Source organism: Diadema antillarum, unplaced genomic scaffold, assembly GCF_040938485.1.
Source record: "Diadema antillarum isolate AM-2024a unplaced genomic scaffold, OU_Dant_1.0 seq00000674_RagTag, whole genome shotgun sequence".
Classification (NCBI taxonomy): domain Eukaryota; kingdom Metazoa; phylum Echinodermata; class Echinoidea; order Diadematoida; family Diadematidae; genus Diadema; species Diadema antillarum.
In genome coordinates this window covers 3024335-3043958 of record NW_027271580.1, presented here as the reverse complement: position 1 = coordinate 3043958, position 19624 = coordinate 3024335, and the positions used below count along the sequence as shown (strand labels likewise).

The window sequence follows — 19624 nt, the reverse complement described above, 5'->3', positions numbered from 1 at the left end:
TTCTGGGAGGTTCTCGCACAAAAGCATACCAAGGTGTGATTATCATAATGTAGAGTAGATTCTAGGTCAGGAATGTAATGTCAAGATGAAGATGGGGGTTGGATATGCATAGTATAAAATTGTGATATATGTATACACACACACACACACACACACACACACACACACACACACACACACACACACACACACACACACATATATATATATATATATATATATATATATATATATATGAGAAAGGAAGGAGAAAAAATATATATACGCTGTATATATGCCTGTTTCGAATATGTGTTTGTAACAATTGACAACAATGCATATATTAAAGGCACAACTGCACCTGTGGTATATCTATGTGCATCCCTAGAAAACTGACATCTCAGTGGCAGATCAAGGAGAGGGCGCATCAGCACGCCCCCACTTTATTTTTTGTTAAAATAAAAGAAATAAAAAGAAAGAATGGGGGCGTGTGCGCTCCCCTTTAATTTTGTAAAGGCGCCCCGTCTTTACAGAATTCTGGATCCGCCCCAGCATGTTTGAATAAGTACCTCCATTTTAAACTCCAGTCCTCGAACCTCAACCCTTCTTGTTACTCAATCTCTCTCCTGCCATATTGCATTGTTACTCTCTGTCCATCAAACACTTTAATTTTAAACTTACATTCTCTTTAAAGGGATGGTATAGTTCTGGTTGAGTCAAGGATTCAGGTTTTAACTTTTTGTGAGATAATTAGAAACCACTTATATGAAGTATTAAAGACCACACAATTCCAAAAGGAATTCAAAGTTTATCAGATGAAAATCTGTTTTGAAAATGGCTGAGATATACAAAACCAAAGAGGTTCTAATAAAAGGTAGGACCCATCTTCTATTAGGACCACTTTGTTTTACTTGTTCTTTGATATCTCATGCCATTTCAAAACTGATTTTCGATCAAATAAACTTTTAATTCCTCATAGAATCGCGGCTCTTTAATATTTCATATAAAAGGTTTCTAATTATCACACAAAAAGTTAAAACTGAATCCCCGTCTCAACTAAAATTATACTTTCCCTTTAACATTTCTCTGTTCATGACTTAGTACATACATGTAAATGTGTGCCCAATACCCAAACAGAATAATCAAATCATTACCCCTCATATGATGCAAACACGAAATACAAAGTAAACATGAGCAGATAACGGTATCATAATCATTTACATAAGACATTTATTCATAACAGAGGAGAAGATAACTTTCAAACAAGCTACACAATCCATGTAGATGCATGATGCATTTAAAGTACACATTTATGTCATTACTACGAAACATCAATATTACTAGGAAAAGTTAAATTTGTACACAAAATTTAAGCAATATCATTTCAATGTAATAAGGCAAGATTTGGTGGTTGCAGAGCTATAAACCTGCAAATAATAGCAATAATAAATAGAATGTACATTGCTCTTCAATGCAATTAATGTATTCTGTGGACCATCCTGAGATTTTTTCTTTCTTTCTTTCTATTTCATTAGAGAGATGAAACGTCATATTAAAGGACAAAATGTTGGGGGCAGCATCCCCTAATTAAAATATAAAACTGAAAATAGCCAACCATGCACCTCCATTCACAGGTTGTATGAAATTCACTCTGTGACAACGATGTTACTACACTGCAAACGCTCGTCCGGCCAGTCATGACCTTTGTTTGACCCTGTAAGAGGTGGTTCAATAGAAGCAAAGAATTGCAGTTAAAACTGTGCCTCTGGTAACCACTGATTTCAGTGACAGAGCAAAATGAAAGGGTCGATCACAAAGGCCAGTGGCACTATCAAGTCAAGTAGAACATTTATCTGAAAGCTTTATTGTCAAAGGGCATGAATGAACACTATTTTCATATTTGGCAAAGAGTGGTTTATAGGAGGTCATTATGTCTTTCCTACACGATGAATCTCCTGGTATGCTGGTTGCATCTACACAGATTTAATTTTTGACCATTGATGGATTTTATTTGACTGTTTTGTGAATGTTGCTTTCTCGATGAACTTTGGAGTAGATTGGAGATAGGTCTGTAATATTTAACCTGGACAGACATTTTGACTTAACTTGTCAAGCTTTGTGATCAGCATTCAGTGACCCATTCAAACTTGACCTCAGTGTAGATCAGCAAGCCCACTCAGGTGCAGCAAATGTGCCTCATTCCCAACAGGAAAGCCATGGTGCCACAATATGGATTGAAGGGATTAGGCAGGGCTTGGCACTAACGGTGGCCCGGGGCCACCAAAAATGAAAGTCGGGCCACCAAATTTTAAAAAAGGGCAAATTTGGTGGCCCGCCTCGGGCCACCAAAATTTTTTGAAGAGTATGTCAATAAATTCGTAACTTTTTGCGCCGGAAATTAGCTGTTAAATTTGTTCAAAGGATGGATGAAAAGGACTGAATGAGTGTCTGAGAGTGAGTGTTGCAAGTTTGTTGAAGTTTATTTATGAGTAGATATGTCCAACTTCTAATTCTTACTATCATAAATCTTAAATATTTGACTCATTAAAAAAAAGGACTTTTAATGTTTTTTATTGGGGTTTTTTGGGGACACCACATTTTTCTCTCGGGCCACCAAAAATTTGAAATTTAGGATGTTGGTGGCCCCATCGGGCCATCAAACAAAAAAGTTAGTGTCGAGCCATGGATTAGGTAATCTTAATCTCTATTCAATGGCAATCATTTTCCAGACATCTGTGCCAACTGGAGAAGAAAAAGCTCTAACATGTTGGCCAATCAGCAAACCCAGCACAGCAAGGGTTAAGCTCATTTTTATCTAGGCCTAGTTTCCTGGGATCAATATTATTGACACTGATCCAAGAAATGCTGAAGATATCAAGGATGTTGGTGAAAAACCAACATTAAAAACAACAACCAAACAAAATTTTTTCCTTGTGCATTTTCCAACACCCTTATAAGACCTCCAGAAACCATTCCATATGCAAGTGTATTCTTTGACAGATGACATTACCACATAGCAAGAGCATTTGCTAGTGTGTGCTGGTTTGCTAAACATCCGTGTATTGCCACACTACATATTGCACTCATGGGAAACATGCTTTTCTGATGAGGTTATCTTTGAATAAGTTGGCAACTCGAGACTTGAACATGGTTTTCAGCAAAGAAATAATTAGCTTCTCTATGTCTATCTCTCTATCTGTGATGTGAAACGAGTCTGGCCAGCAACTTACAGAGGCCACAGAGTAAATGCAGCAATGGCTAGTACAGTACCAGGGTAGCTGCACGGCTTCATTCAATTGGGTAATTACTTTAGAGGTGGAATCAGGATAATTCCTAGCTGACTATGAATAGTCAGATACATTCAATCCATTCATCTATCTTACACATAATATTTAAGTGCTGCTCTCAGAATTTGAGTTTCTAAATTGCAACAGCACTGAACTCCTGCTGTCATGCCTGTCCTCACTAATTTCTGTGACAACTCTTCAGATTAAAAATACAAATGGGAATTATCAATGACAGTATAGCCATTTTCCAGTATGAGACAGACACAACTGCTATAAAAATTAGTAATAACTAATATAAATACTAACTTTTAACAATAGTTGAAGTTGTATACATGCATACAAAAAAGAAAAAAGAAAAAAACAAGCCATGATAGTTATTCATATCTATGGAGTTCATGTAAAGTCTGTCATGCTGCAACCCACTTTGCACTATGTAGTCAGCTTGGGACTTGCTGGAAGGAGGTAGTTTTGCATGCAGTTGTCCATCAAACATTGATGGCAAATCTTCAGCGAGTTTCCTGGTCACGTTCCTATTAAAGTTTGATGTCTGCTTCAAGCTGATCATGAACACCATTCTGATATACTTTGGCTTGACAACAGCACTGTTTTTATTGCAGCCTGTGAGTAAACTTATTTGTTCAGGGAGAGACTTTGTAATTCATGAAGAATGGCATACAAGTCCTTGTTGGCTAGTCTATTTTAGTAACTGAAACTTGTTATGGAGACCTCCTGCTGTCCTGTGTTGCCAAAATGCACAGAATGTTCCTGGAGAAGCAACTTTGTTTGCACAAGGAGCCCTGTTTAGCATTTTTTATCTTGCTTCATCACGCCATGCATGCAAAAATCATTCCTTCAAGCATGTACACTGTAGAGTCACTGTCGGTCGCCAAAGTAAAACTCAATCTGGTGAAGCATGACCTCTAAGGGTATGATATGCCTTAATACCTGATTAGTGATCCTACATTTAGTCAGACAAAGGTTTGCCTCTGGATGATAGAAAAAAAAATGCAGCAACTGGTGTTACTTTGAGTAATCTAGAATTCAGAAAAAAGAAAAGGATTTGAAGAACTAATCTGTTCAGTTAGAATTCAGCAAAGGAGAAAGTGGAGTGTATTACAACATAGCTCCTAAATTCTTTCATTCAGATAATACTATTCAAACTTCAAATGGGTACCCTTTTGTTTCATTGTTTGCAATGATTTCAATTTAATAATTTCCTTACTCATCATTTAAAAGAAATTCAAAGCGGAAGCAATATTTGTCAATGATTGGACTTATTGTCCAGCCATGTCCTGAAAGAATATAAACAACATTTTACATTGAACATATAGTGACAATTTTGAGTTTAAACATTACATAGCTCACCATAGTGGGATAATAACAGGCTAGTCTCAAAATCTCTCCAATGGCGACACCAGTCGTCTTCACTGTTGAGATTGCAACGGTCCTCGTGGAGCGCAGTTTGATTCTTATGGTGTCAACACCTGCCCAACATATAGAATAGTACCTATCTTGACGCCATCTTGAGAGTTTTCTTGCATTTGTGGCTTCTTGTCATGAACAAAATGATAAAAATTTTGTTCAATTAACTCATTATCGCACTGGACAGAGTCGCTTCTCCATTTGATATGATATGATGGTAGTGGTGAATCCACTTTTCAAGATTTATGCACGTCACCAATTTGCTGATACAGATATTCATGCTGCTGTCCCTCCAAATCAGTCCATCATTAGAGATGTCTGACAGATTTGCACTCTTTGCGCTCTGGTGTTAGGAAAGTGTAGCATCTTTGCTAGCGACATTCAATGCAGGTAATGTAACACAACTCTCATGCCAATACACTGTTGTACCACGTTGGTGGAGACTGTCGATGGAACACAAAAAGGATGTGAGCCAACCGTATTCAATGCAACATTCCAGAGTAACCACGTCATGCCAAGACACTCCTGAAGGATAGTGCTCAAGTTTTGGGTCAAGGGTCAATGATCAAACAGCTCACAAACCCATTAGTAATAGCAAGTGGGTACTTTTGTGATAGTGGTTCCTGTTTATTTTGTGCTTCATTCAAAGGCAAAGTCTAATAAAGGCAAACATGATGTCCATGTTCTTCCTTCTTAAAGCATATCTTAGGTATATCAAAGTCTGTGTATAATGCAGACATTGAGATAGAACTGTTGGCACTAGAGCACTAACACCCCCTTTTCTTTTTACCCCAAATCTTATCAGCACATCTATGCACCTCACATACCATCCCTTGGACAAACATCATGAAATATGTGTCAACGAGACCTGAGGAATATTAGTACAAATGAACAGAGGGACAAACACTCTTAAAACATAATGCCTCAAGCATCTTTCAGGGTGGAGGTTTAAACATGGAGAAAGACAATGGCTGGCAAAAGAAACATGGGTCTGCAAAAACTATTAAATTCAACTTCAGTCCATCCTTAACAACTCCATGTTTGGAAGTTCAGAAAACTCACCACAATAGCAACTGAAACATGAAAACCAACATCTTGAAGACAGTTCTCTTGATGTACATGGTGCATATGACAAAAAAAAGAAGAAAAAAAAATCATCCATTGATGTGGTTTAGTTCATATGTCATGCTACATGTGTACATACCGGTAATATCCTCTTTTGAATCCTACAACAGAGACCAAGCTAACCATTTGTTATTAACATTAGTCTTGAAGAAGAAATCAAACTATAATGCTATCAAACTAATCTTGGGTGGTGAGATGTACACAATAGGATAACTCACAGTTTAGCATGTCAGTATCTATGGAAGGATGGGTGACTGTAAAAAGAGGTTTTGATTTAATAGTATCTTATGGAGCAGCAGTACTTTCAAACCCAACGCGTCTCCAAACAGGGCTCTCAATAATACTGCCCCATAAAGAGACACATGAAATTATTGCAGATACTGCAATAGCAACTTTACATCATTTCTTTAGTGGAAAGTGTACCAGGGAAGAAATCTCTGTCATGAGAATGCAAGGATGTCAGCATAGCTTTTAAGAGAAAAAAAAAACACAGGAAGAAAAGCACTTTTTTGGTCTCCTTTAACACTTGCAATGTCATAAGGTAACCTAACAATGGGTCCTACAACACAGTCATTTGATTTGGTTTCTGTGACATTGCTTGGTTTTGGTAAGTGAAGTGAATATAATCAATGTCGTTTACCCTGAATAGCACATTTACGACATGACTCTCATGTTGTAGAACGAATTCCACAAACATACGGTGCAAAGAGAGTTGTAACTGAGTTGCTTTCATGTTACAAACATGAGAATCAATCAACAATATTGGCATGTAGATGTGTGAGATATTTTCCTTTCTTGTAAATCAAGCACCCACTCATTTTTGACATACTTTAGCTTTTAAAAGAAGGTATGCAGTGAGGCTACCTTGGTACTTAATTAAAGCCTGCTGGCCACAGAAATTGTACAGCACCAACATAAAAGAAATACAAACTTTTGTGAAGGAAATACCATCAGTTTGGAAGGAAAATGTCAACAATGGCATATCTTATCCAGTGACACAAAATTTACACATGGTGGACTAAGGATGATCAGGAAGATAAAATGCACTGTTTTCATTTCCTAGTGATTATTAAATAAGCTGCAATTAATATTATCTATTGCTTGCCTTGAGTGCTGATTGGTACAGTAAACCCCATAGCATTGTGTGCACAGTTCAAAGTTCCTGGCACAGAAAAGGTTAACCAGTACAGTTCAGAAAAAAAACATGTCGTAGAAATACGTCAGAGCTGTAATGCAGGCATTTATTATTTTGCAATTCATTAAATCAGCAAAAAAATATAAAATATTGTAAATTTCAGATACTGTGAAACAGTTTCACATTCAAAACAGCTAACTATGTGCAGCTATTGCACATGCCAATAGATAATACGTACATCATTCATAACTTTCATGTCTTGCTATCATTTTGCACATCCATGACCTTTCTCAAAAGTTTTATGACTAAAATGCATCACTCTGTGATAAATAAGCAAATGAAGTTGGTTTACCCATGGTATGAACCCATGAGTAAGTCAAAGCACTGTTTCTACCTGTATGCAGAAAAGAATGCCAGCACTGTCGTCAATGAACAAAGTAGTATATTCTTTTTCATCCCTATCTCCCTTTCTCTACACATACATATACACACACACATATGGATATGTACGAGTATGTACATACTGTATACTCCATTATTTTCGCGAGGGTTTAAATTTTTGTGAATTCCGGGAATCACTTGTTGTGCCGTGAATTTAACAACACTTGAAAATGTTGCCATGCGCTAGGTTAATAGTGCACTCAAGATAGTCTCCGAGTCAATTCACAAATTTAAAACAACATCTGTCATGTCCGTGACCTCCTAATTCGTGAAAATATCTGCACACGAAAATAACAGCTTATACAGCATATGTTTATACAGGGCTAAACATTAGTGGTAGCCCGGTGGACCGGGGCCACTCAGAATTTATGTCAGGCCACCAAATTTCCAAAAAGTTTATCTTTTGGTGGCCCAAACAGGCAAAAATTGAAAATAAATCATATACTACCTTTTATTTCAAGCCACTACATTTCTTTTTTTTTTGGCCACAAAAATTTCAAATATGAAGATCTTAGTGGCCTAAATGGGCCACCACAGAAAAAAAGTTAGTGTCAAGCCCTGGTTCATAAGAATTGAAATTCTCCCCTCCCCCAAACAAAAATTTAAGAAAAACAGACTTCATGTTTGATTCATATATGTCTGGTATTAAAATACAGGTTTTACAATTATATAATCTGTGAACTCTCAATCACCACAAATATTAATCAAAAGATACAAAGTAACAAAACATATTTCACGTAATTATGTAATGGAAAAAACAACAACAAACAAAGCCTATCCCTCTTTACATTGTATGTCTACTTAATTTGACCTCCCTGTTCTGTGTGATGTAACTAATCTGTATATTTCACTCAGTGAAGATCTGTTATATGTTTATCTCAAGCTCCCATCTCTGCTGAAATGTTCTATAACAACTTATTGCAGTACAGGGCACTCCTGTTATAATTAACACGGTTATAGCAAAATTCTCGTTACATCAAAGCACAAATTCAGGTCCAAAAATAATCATGTATATATCTTTATGCACTTTATTGTTTGGATATTATGAAATTTCGATATGAATAAAAAAAAATAAAACTGCCGGTCCCAAGGACTTCATTTTAACGGGAGCTGCCTGTACCTTGTCAGACCATATTCTCGTAAATATCTTTTGAATCTATGACAGAACCATCTTAGAATCCTACCTTGAGACATGACCAGCCCAAATGATAGTAAGTAAACAAGCCTACCAATAATCAATTCATTTCTCTGTCATGGCCAAGCATGATCCAAGTCTGACTGCATTCTGCTGGAAGTGCTCTAGTCCTTAAGGCTACATTCAAACACTCACCGTATCTTTGAACTCATCAGAGCTCCCTCTCTAATTGTACAATAAATTGCAATTTAAATACATGTAATCTCAATTGCACTGTCTAGATAAGATTTTGTCAAATCCTCCCATCATTACAAAAGCAGCAGTCTTCAAAATTTTAACTTGGTCTACACCACATATATATTCTGAAATCAAATAAGTATATTGCTTTTCTATAAATTACAAATACATGAATACAACATACATGATAACAAATACTATTAACTGTCTTGTAGAACGCACTTTCCAATAATATACTGATTAATGCGCTTTACACAATAAATTTGTCATACAAACAAACAAATCTTATTTACTTAACATACATAATCCGGGTGATAAGCAGAATTCCTCTGGCAGTGCATTCTAAACTGTGGGTCCACGAGACAAGGAACTACTGGTATTAGAATATTAACCTGCCTTCCTTTTTACATGGTACCCGAAGCACAAATTTGATATTTTTCCTATTTGAACAAATGCATTTTCGTATTTGTTGCTTATAATGTAAAAATCTGGCCTTCAGCGTCAATTCAGTACCTAACCTATGACCTATAGAACCCGCAAAACTCAGTCAGCCTAATTTTTGTACAGTTGTACACATACAAATTTCTACTCAAATTTCATCAAATTGATTATGATTAACACCAATTACACATAAATAGATTGACAACAAAATGCTAAACTAATAAACAGGACTAACATGTAACAGGATTAGGATGCCACTGCCAATTCTGAAATAGATGTTTTTGCATACTTTCATGAACCTTGGTAAATTTACAATCTTCAGCTGATGCACAATACCAGGTACATTATAAGAAATAACTAAACAAAACTGCTACATTTTTTAAAATGATTTTCCATGCATCGTGAACACCTCACATTCTTAAGCTTAGTCTTGCACACTATTGCTGATTGTATGTCAGGCAGCTAACGACAAGGAGATGTTATAAATTATTTACAAATTGACTCGCATGGTAGCAAGCTACGCTATGTGCCATTAATTCATCTTGCTACTATTATAGATTGCCATTCGGTAGCTATAGCGATCTGAGAAGCTCCGGTGTACCTTGTTGGAGTTGTCGCGCATCGCAGGCGGTGCCTCCTGTGGTGGATCTGCATGGCCGCTGGTGCCGGAAGTGCTAGTCGCATGAAGACTGGGTTTGGAGGGTGCCGACTGCCCTTCAGATGGGGCTTCGTGGGAGGCTGATGAAGGGGCTGGTGATTGGAAGAACTTTCTTTTGTCTGGTAATGGTGACGGAGACGATGATGATGGTGACGATAATGATGGTGATGATGGTGAAGGTGATGATGATGATGATGATGATGATGATGATGGGGAAGAAGCAAATTTTGGGGGTGGAGTTGGAGTTGTCTTCTTTGCGGATTCTGATGGAGGAAGGTACGGGCTGTTGGAGGCAGTTCGTGGAGGGAGAGAAGACAAGGGCTGGGAACGGAGCAGATAGATGTAAGTCTTGAACCTAGTAACCTGCAAAGAACAGAAGGGAACACATTTATAATTGAACATATATTGTAGTTAACACAAAAGTTACACAATCAAGCAAATAAAAAAAAAATTGTGTTCTGTGTATCCTTCCAAAAATGATTTTGTTTACACTTGTATGTAATATATAGGACAATCCTCACAGTTCCTCATGACTGCGGTTGAATTGGAAATTTTTCAATGAAAAAAAGTAACCAGTTTACTGATGACACATAATGTACAACTGACCCCCCCCCCCCCCAAAAAAAAAAAGGACTGCAAAACCCATTTAAAGTTAGTAAACTTCTGCATCCATCATGGATCACCCATTTTAAATGCAAAAAGGTTTATAATAAAAATGGAAGGGAAACATTCAGACCTAATCAGTGTTCAATGTCATCCAGAACTGGGGCCAAAATAAGATCAAATGATTCATTGGGTTTACGCATTGAGTCAGGTGCATTGCTATGTCAGTGCATAAATCAACGACTACAGTGCAATCCCGTTATAACGAACATGGTTATAACAAAATTCCGCTTACAACGAAGTAAAAATTCATGCCGCAAGATTATCCACTCTATGTATTTTTATTGTTTATTTCTTCGGTTATAACGAAATTTCGATAAACGAAAGAAAACCGCTGGACCCGAGGACTTCGTTATAATGGGAGTCCACTGTAGTAATGTTAGGAATACTCAAAAGACCCCTGTTATGGTTCATTCACACAATAAACAGTACCCGACCAAACAGGTCTATAAATGCACATTATCTGACAGTGGATTGCAAAGTGAATGCAGTATAAAAACAATTTGATAAGCTTTCCACTGACTCTGAAACACAAACCTCAAATTCCAGGTATTCATCCTTGGCCTTGTAGTCCTTTACGATTTTAGCTTTAGTCTTCTTGTCAGGTGGGTAGTTCCGGTGATCTTCAAGTTCTCTCTCCAAAGATTCCACCTTGTCATCATGGCTCACAAGTTGCCGTGCCTGCCAAGGAGACAAAGGTGATGAAACTAGCGAATAGCTTTTCCAGTTTCCAAACCAACACATACAATATATAAAAGCTGTTAATATCCCATTTTAGGTCCACAAAAAACAAGCTGAATATTTGATAGGAATTTTTGGCAGTGAAGAATCAGGGGAGCATTTCATGAAGCATTTTGTCAGATATTTTCTTCTCTTTTTTTTGACAAACTGTTATAAGCTACAGGAATCTTTGCATCTGACAGGCTGAGAGCAAATTTGTCTTGACAAAATGCTTCATTAAAAGGCCACCCCCCCCCCCCCCCCCCCCCCCCCCCCCCCCCCCCCCCGCTGTTACTGGCAAAGCTATCTTTCTTTTCCTCAGACAGAATCACAACGGGAATCTGTGAAGCAGACTACCACATTTGCCTGAGTATTTTGATCACCCCTGAATTTTAGTTGCTCCTCTGAGTTCTGAATCACACATACAATGTATGTTCTATTCACATAACCATTGCAGGCCACAATTAAGTAAAATGATGATTTAATAAGGACCAAACCCCTCTCAATAAAAATAAACACACAATAATTGTAATTCTATCAAATCAGAATAAAAGTAAATTGGATCTTGCCCTGTGTTCTACCCAGTTGTCGTGATAAAAGCAGCATTACACATGATATGATTTTATTCATCTTTATCTACTTTTGGGGGGGTTTGATAACCACTGACAAGCTTCACAAAGTTTCCTGATCAAAAGCTAATAGTTGCAAGAAGAAAGATAATAAATGAACAATTAAAGTTTTCACAATGAGTATGACTGCCAATGTCACATGATATCGTCAATTGACACCTTCACAAGTTACTTCAAGCAAGCTACGTGTATCTTACAGAGTCAAGCTTGGTGGCAGAGCTTGGGAGTAGAGGTCTCTTGAAGCCGACCTGAGAGCCTACGGCAGCGGGGAGCGGTGGGGAGGAGTGGACCGCCGCTGCCAAGTTTACGGCATGCATCCATCTCTGCATGTCTTCGGCACTTCTGCAAAACAAAACAAGGACACATCATTAGGTGCATTCACTTTGGAATTACTGTGGTAAAAGATACTACAGTAATTTGCTGTCACTGTTCTCATTGGTGAAATATACATTTCTGGATATTTCAAGATATTTCTGGCCCAAAAGTACACCTCTCTGAGGGAAGCACTGTGCATACGCTTATCTCCTACATTGGGAAGACAGGGAAGTATGTCGGGTCATGTGAAAAATACACGGCTGTACAGTGGGTGGTACTTTGTGCCAAGATTCACACTCAAATGTCACATGCAAATTTTATGCCAACTTTGAGTTACCGCCCTAAATACCACAGTATTTCTTGAGGCACTTAGCGTGGTATTTTGCCGTAAATGTGAACAGCCCTATTACATCTATCTTCTCCTCTCTTTTTTTTCCCTATAAAAGGCTACAAAACCTCACCAACATACTAGTACATAATAATACACACATTCATATACATTGTACAGGTTCAAACACAAAAATCAACAGCATCACAAACTTTCTTTAAAAAACAAACAAACAAAAAACATGGAAACTTACAAACACTGGATGAGATAGTCCTGCCAGTTGGCCAGACGGAGACAGAAGACATTTGGCTTCTTGTCATACTGGTTAGATTTGCTGGCAAAGGCGTGATGTAGACTCATGATGTATTTGGGCTGGTGAAAGTTGGCTTCCTTGGCAACTTCCGACTTCATAATGGTAATAAAAAATATGACAGACACACCAACCTTTACAGTTAATTGCCACTTCTCTTTTTGAGGTGATTGTGATATAATACGGTTTTTGGTACCCTGGGGTACTAAATAGGAATCAAGCATTCTGTTGAACTATCAATCATTTTTTTATTTTTTTTTAGCTCTGTACTCTGGTTACCAAAAATGGCACTATACAACTCCGTAACCAAGGGTATGACATCATCCTTGGTTTAATGCATCTTATACAGAATAAAATCTGAACAAAACAGTGGAAGCAATACAGAACAAGACATAAAGTTACGATGACTCAAATTTTTGCTCAATGTGACAGCGTTGTCATGCTCCAGTCTGGTCATGTCATATGGAATACAAGCAAACACTGTAAGGATAGGCCAGCACATTCACGGCAATGCAAATAGAATACAAAGTTATCCGTGTAATGACGTCACTGTACGTGAGGATAATCCCCTCGCCAAGATGAAGGTGCTAAAACATACGCTCTGGATATTGGACGTCCATACAATTTCACAGAAACGGTCATAATTTTGATGTGGTAATTGTGGGAATTGTGCATTTTGCTCACCTTGTGTAAGAAGAGCAGAAGTCCCTTCAACGTAGCAAAGTACATCTTCCAGCCCCGCTTGCCTTTAGGAGCTGAAATATCACAGGAAAGCACAATGCAAACCATCATCATCAATATTAAAGCACATCAAAATCGTACTGAAGGTGCCCTAATTTGCGGATATGAATGACAAAATTACTAAAGTACTCTTGCTTGCAGCTAACTGCACCAGAAATTATATACGTAATGTACATATAATGTGGATGTTTGTGTGTACTTTGGTTTGTGTGTCTCTATGTACCAGGTACACAGTTCATTATAAATCGATTTTGATCTGATTTGATTTGATTTCACTTCATTTCATTTGGAAATAATGAATATATTCAGGTTTAGCACTTTTGGGTGGAAGTTACATAGGGTTTTGCTGCAGGAGATGTAAACTAAGTGCACTGGCATTTGAAAAAGTGATTTTTTTTAGGCCATTTTTATATTCCTCAACATCTAGATTCTACCTCTCACTCTCTCAATGTACCTGTATACATTTATATTGTAAAGACACAGTCAAACCTGTCTATAGCGGCCATCCACGGGAGGCAATAAAATTTGCTGTTAAAAGACAGGTGGCCACTACAGACAGGGTCTTTAATATGGCTTTTCCATCGACGGGGATTTTCTGTATCGGCCTTATACTGCGGGTGGCTGCTATGGGAGGCTTGACTGTAATACAATGTACACATCTTATCTGAACATGTGAAAGTATTTATGGATGAGTAACAAATGACGCACAATAGACAACAGAACATGGACAATGGACAGAAAGTGATGGCAGTTATCAAAAATGATTTACTCCAATTCTCAGCACATCCTTATTAATAACTGATATTAAATTTTGCTTCTCCTGAGCAAAGGTCATCTAAACACTCTTTATCAATGCTGCTGGAGGATATGATCACTGTGGCACTCAAGGAAAAAGAAAAAGCATGGAAGAAATAGTTTATTGATTGATCTTGCATTTTTTACAAACTGAGTTTAATGTCTGAAACTTTCAAAAAATGGGCACTGCTGGTGTCTGTAAAGTGAAGGGTTGAAACAGTAAGCACCAACCCCTAGTGAACGTAAGGATATCCTGCAATACTTGCTCATAAAATAGGCCTTGTCTGCGATACGTGAAGTAAAATTCACGTATCTGTAAAGCACAGGAGTCAGTCACAGCACTCACTTAAAACATTTTTATTGACTTCAAGAGGGCTTATAAATCTATCAACATTGCAGTCATGAGGAGTAGCAAGAAGAGCAATGAGTTATGATTTTATATAGCACTCTCATAAATCATATGCATGTCAACAGTCAACAGTGCCTGTCTGTTCACATGACTCGATAGCACATTCACCTGTTGAGGACGAGTCCCGAGTATACTTGGGCTAGTGTCTATGGGAATTGCGTGTTGTAGCATGATTAGCCCGACCTCAACGGGTTAAGACAGCAGTTCACTTGTCTGTTACACGTTTACAGCCGATACTTTACAGCGTGTCTACCACAAGCTCACACTCATAAAACATCAATGACTGCTATCAAGATCCCATACTGTTAGTCTCTTATCCTAGGACAATACTAGGCATTGCCAAAATCACTTACTTTTCTTGCCTTCAGGGTCCATTATCACTTTACGCATGATATAGCTCTGGATGTATACAGGTGCATTGGGGTCATTCTCAACCTAGGCATAAGAAAACAAGTAAAGCAAGTTTAATAATAAACAAATGGTATCAAAGCAGCTTGAGCACTATGAGCTGGTCTGATTACAACAATTGGACAATTTAATCTTAGGAACCAAAATTGCTAGCCATCAATAATCAGGTCATTTGACAGCTCCCTCTACTGTTTTGACTACCATTCCCTTTAACAGAAATCCACTTTTTGGTCTGTGTATATAACAAGGAAAAGTAGAAATTACGCAGTGCGCAATATATGTCCCTGCCGGAAGTAGCATTTTGTAGCAAAATGTACAATACAGGTCAAAAATCAAGGTCAAAGGTCAAAGAAGTCAAAGGTCAAAATTTTGTGTACAAGTTTTGAAGCCCTCACCTAGTGCCATCACATAAAGCAAACGGAATCGAAATCGGGTTAGAAATGGCGAAGGAGTAGCATTTTGTAGCCATGCAATGTACAATATAGGTCAAAAATCAAGGTCAAAGGTCAAAGAAGTCAAAGGTCAAAATTCTGTGTACAAGTTTTGAAGCCCTCACCTAGTGCCATCACATAAAGCAAACGGAATCGAAATCGGGTTAGAAATGGCGAAGGAGTAGCATTTTGTAGCCATGCAATGTACAATATAGGTCAAAAATCAAAATCAAAGGTCAAAGAAGTCAAAGGTCAAAATTCTGTGTAGAAGTTTTGAAGCCCTCAACTAGTGCCATCACATAAAGCAAACAGAATCGAAATTGGGTTAGAAATGGCGAAGGAGTAGCATTTTGTGGCTAATGTACAATATAGGTCAAAAATCAAGGTCAAAGGTCAAAGAAGTCAACGGTCAAAATTCTGTGTAGAAGTTTTGAATCCCTCACCTAGTGCCATCACATAAAGCAAACAGAATCGAAATCGGGTTAGAAATGGCGAAGGAGTAGCATTTTGTAGCAAAATGTACAATACAGGTAAAAAAATCAAGGTCACAGGTCAAAGAAGTCAAAGGTCAAAATTCTGTGTAGAAGTTTTGAAGCCCTCAACTAGTGCCATCACATAAAGCAAACGGAATCGAAATCGGGTTAGAAATGGCGAAGGAGTAGCATTTTGTAGCAAAATGTACAATATAGGTCAAAGGTCAAGGTCAAAGGTCACAACTGAAATTCTGTGTAGAAGTTTCAAAGCTCCCATGTAGTGCTCTCATATAAAGCAAACAGAATCAAAATCGGCTCATAAATGACAGAGAAGTAGCGAATTGAACATTTTGATCACACACGGACGCACACACGGACACACGGACGCACGGACGGACACACACACGTACGGAGCCCGTTTCATAGTCCCCTGCTCGAACACGTTCGGCGGGGACAATGAGCTGCACTTGATGTATGCCATGCTATGTCTTCATCACGACAAAAGCTAGTTTTCTTATGCTGCTGTATAAACAGGAGGTCAAAAGATTTGAGTAGAATCATGAAAATTTTCAACAATCAGGAAGAGTTCCTAGAGAAAGTTGATATGCCTGTAAAGATCTGACAGCATGACGGACATCCCAAAGAAAAACAAGGAAAGTAGAAATTACGCGGTGCGTAATATACGTCCCCGCCGGAAGTAGCATTTTGTAGCAAATGTACAATACAAGTAAAAAATCAAGGTCAAAGGTCAAAGAAGTCAAAGGTCAAAATTCTGTGTAGAAGTTCTGAAGCCCTCACCTGGTGCCACCACATACAGCAAACGGAATTGAAATCGGGTTAGAAATGGCGAAGGAGTAGCATTTTGTAGCAAAATGTACAATACAGGTAAAAAATCAAGGTCAAAGGTCAAAGAAGTCAAAGGTCAAAATTTTGTGTACAAGTTTTGAAGCCCTCACCTAGTGCCATCACATAAAGCAAACGGAATCGAAATCGGGTTAGAAATGGCGAAGGAGTAGCATTTTGTAGCCATGCAATGTACAATATAGGTAAAAAATCAAGGTCAAAGGTCAAAGAAGTCAAAGGTCAAAATTCTGTGTAGAAGTTTTGAAGCCCTCAACTAGTGCCATCACATAAAGCAAACAGAATCGAAATTGGGTTAGAAATGGCGAAGGAGTAGCATTTTGTGGCTAATGTACAATATAGGTCAAAAATCAAGGTCAAAGGTCAAAGAAGTCAACGGTCAAAATTCTGTGTAGAAGTTTTGAAGCCCTCACCTAGTGCCATCACATAAAGCAAACAGAATCGAAATCGGGTTAGAAATGGCGAAGGAGTAGCATTTTGTAGCAAAATGTACAATACAGGTAAAAAAATCAAGGTCACAGGTCAAAGAAGTCAAAGGTCAAAATTCTGTGTAGAAGTTTTGAAGCCCTTAACTAGTGCCATCACATAAAGCAAACGGAATCGAAATCGGGTTAGAAATGGCGAAGGAGTAGCATTTTGTAGCAAAATATACAATATAGGTCAAAGGTCAAGGTCAAAGGTCACACCTGAAATTCTGTGTAGAAGTTTCAAAGCTCCCATGTAGTGCTCTCATATAAAGCAAACAGAATCAAAATCGGCTCATAAATGACAGAGAAGTAGCGAATTGAACATTTTGATCACACACGGACGCACACACGGACGCACGGACGGACACACACACGTACGTGCAATGTACACGCATGTACAATACAGGTCAAAAATCAAGGTCAAAGGTCAAAGAAGTCAAAGGTCAAAATTTTGTGTAGAAGTTTTGAAGCCCTCACCTAGTGCCATCATATAAAGCAAACGGAATCGAAATCGGGTTAGAAATGGCGAAGGAGTAGCATTTTGTAGCACAATGTACAATATAGGTCAAAGGTCAAGGTCAAAGGTCACGACTGAAATTCTGTGTAGAAGTTTCAAAGCTCCCATGCAGTGCTATCATATAAAGCAAACAGAATCAAAATTGGCTCATAAATGACAGAGAAGTAGCAAATTGAAGATTTTGATCACACACGGACGCACACACGGACACACGGACGGACGGACACACGGACACACACACGTACGGAGCCCGTTTCATAGTCCCCTGCTCGAACTCGTTCGGCGGGGACAAAAAAAGAGAATAGAAAGTTAAGATCACCAAAAAAAGAATTAAAAAATTGAAGGAGAAAGAGAATTAAAGAGGAACAACCGCAACTGTAATGCCGGTGCTCTGAACTTGGTCTTCTCATGATCGACTTGCACACCAACAAATCACCAAGACTTCCATGTGGCCATACTACACATGTATGCACAAAGAAATTTATAATAACCTTGAGATATAATGTGGAGGATGATTCATTATCTAAGGCCGCATTCAAGATGCAAATAGCCTTTACAGACATTGTGCGATAGTGATAGGTCATTGTCTTGCTAATGCCTGCATGATTTTTTTTTTTTCACTCTTCAGGTGCTGGAACTGAAGATTTTTTAATTGGCCAGTGAGGAAGACCAAGGAAGGAGGAAGTGGAATATGAGAAAGCAGAAATGTCTTAATACAGTCCTCCTCTGAGACACAGACTCACACCCACTGGCACTTTACACCTAAAATCACATTTCACTTTGGCAGTACCTCTGTGGTGACAAGGAGATATTGGTTTTAAAGGGATGGTATAGTTTTGGTTGAGATGGGACTTCAGATTTTGTTTTGTTTTTTAATTTGTTTTGGTGAGATAATGAGAAACAACTTATGAAATAAGAAAGAGCATACAATTCCAAGAGGAAATCAAAGTTCACTTGATAAAAATTGGTTTTGAATTGGTTGAAATATCCCAAAACAAAGTGGTTGGGGCCCTAATTTATTACAACTGCATTGTTTTTCGATATCTCAGCCTTTTCAACACCGATTTTCATCAAATAAACTTTGAATTCCTCTTAGAATTGTATGCTCTTTCATATTTCAAAAGAGGTTTCTCATTACCTTATGAAGAAGTTAAAAACTTAAAAGCCCTATCTCAACCAAACTATACCATCTCTTTAACCTTTGATTTAAGGTGACTGAGCACAGTCTATCAATCATGCAGTAAGTCTGTGTTTATGGGTAATTGAAAGCATACTTGAGGAACTCGGTAGCTAGCAAAGCATTTCAGACCTTCAACCTCCCTCAGAAACACTCTCCCCCATGACCAACATATTTTTCGGCACACATTGCGTGGTTTCACTCCCACCTGAAGTAATGGATTGCTAGCAAGAGTTCCGTTCCGGGAGAGCTTTTTTGACCCTCTTCCGATGCTTGATATATCACTCTTATCATCATCGTCGTCATCCGTGTTAAACTCCAGCGGGCGTGACTTGATTGCGTGGTAGAGTCCCTTCAGCATGTTGCGTTGAAAGTTTTTGCCGTCGTTCATGCCGTCGAGATTTGACACAAAAGCATTCAGGGACATCTTTTTACTGATATTCTGCAGTACGCAAAAAAATAGGATAGAATCATAGGAATCAATTTAGCAAGATTGGCAAGGCTACTGCTGAGAAATAAT

General features: G+C 38.1%; 1 protein-coding gene across 1 annotated transcript in view; it reads right to left on the bottom strand.

Moving 5' to 3' along the window:
* Nucleotides 1-8187: 8187 nt before the first annotated feature.
* Nucleotides 8188-19624, bottom strand: part of LOC139736973 (uncharacterized) — a 38014-nt gene continuing 26577 nt past the window's right edge. Inside the window, exons 6-12 of the mRNA XM_071647648.1 lie at nucleotides 19313-19546; nucleotides 15124-15205; nucleotides 13510-13580; nucleotides 12769-12920; nucleotides 12070-12214; nucleotides 11061-11204; nucleotides 8188-10223 (exon numbers count right to left, since the gene is read on the bottom strand). Coding sequence (XP_071503749.1) covers nucleotides 9735-10223; nucleotides 11061-11204; nucleotides 12070-12214; nucleotides 12769-12920; nucleotides 13510-13580; nucleotides 15124-15205; nucleotides 19313-19546 — 1317 coding nt within the window. The 3' untranslated portion in view covers nucleotides 8188-9734. The remainder of the gene's footprint in view (nucleotides 10224-11060; nucleotides 11205-12069; nucleotides 12215-12768; nucleotides 12921-13509; nucleotides 13581-15123; nucleotides 15206-19312; nucleotides 19547-19624) is intronic.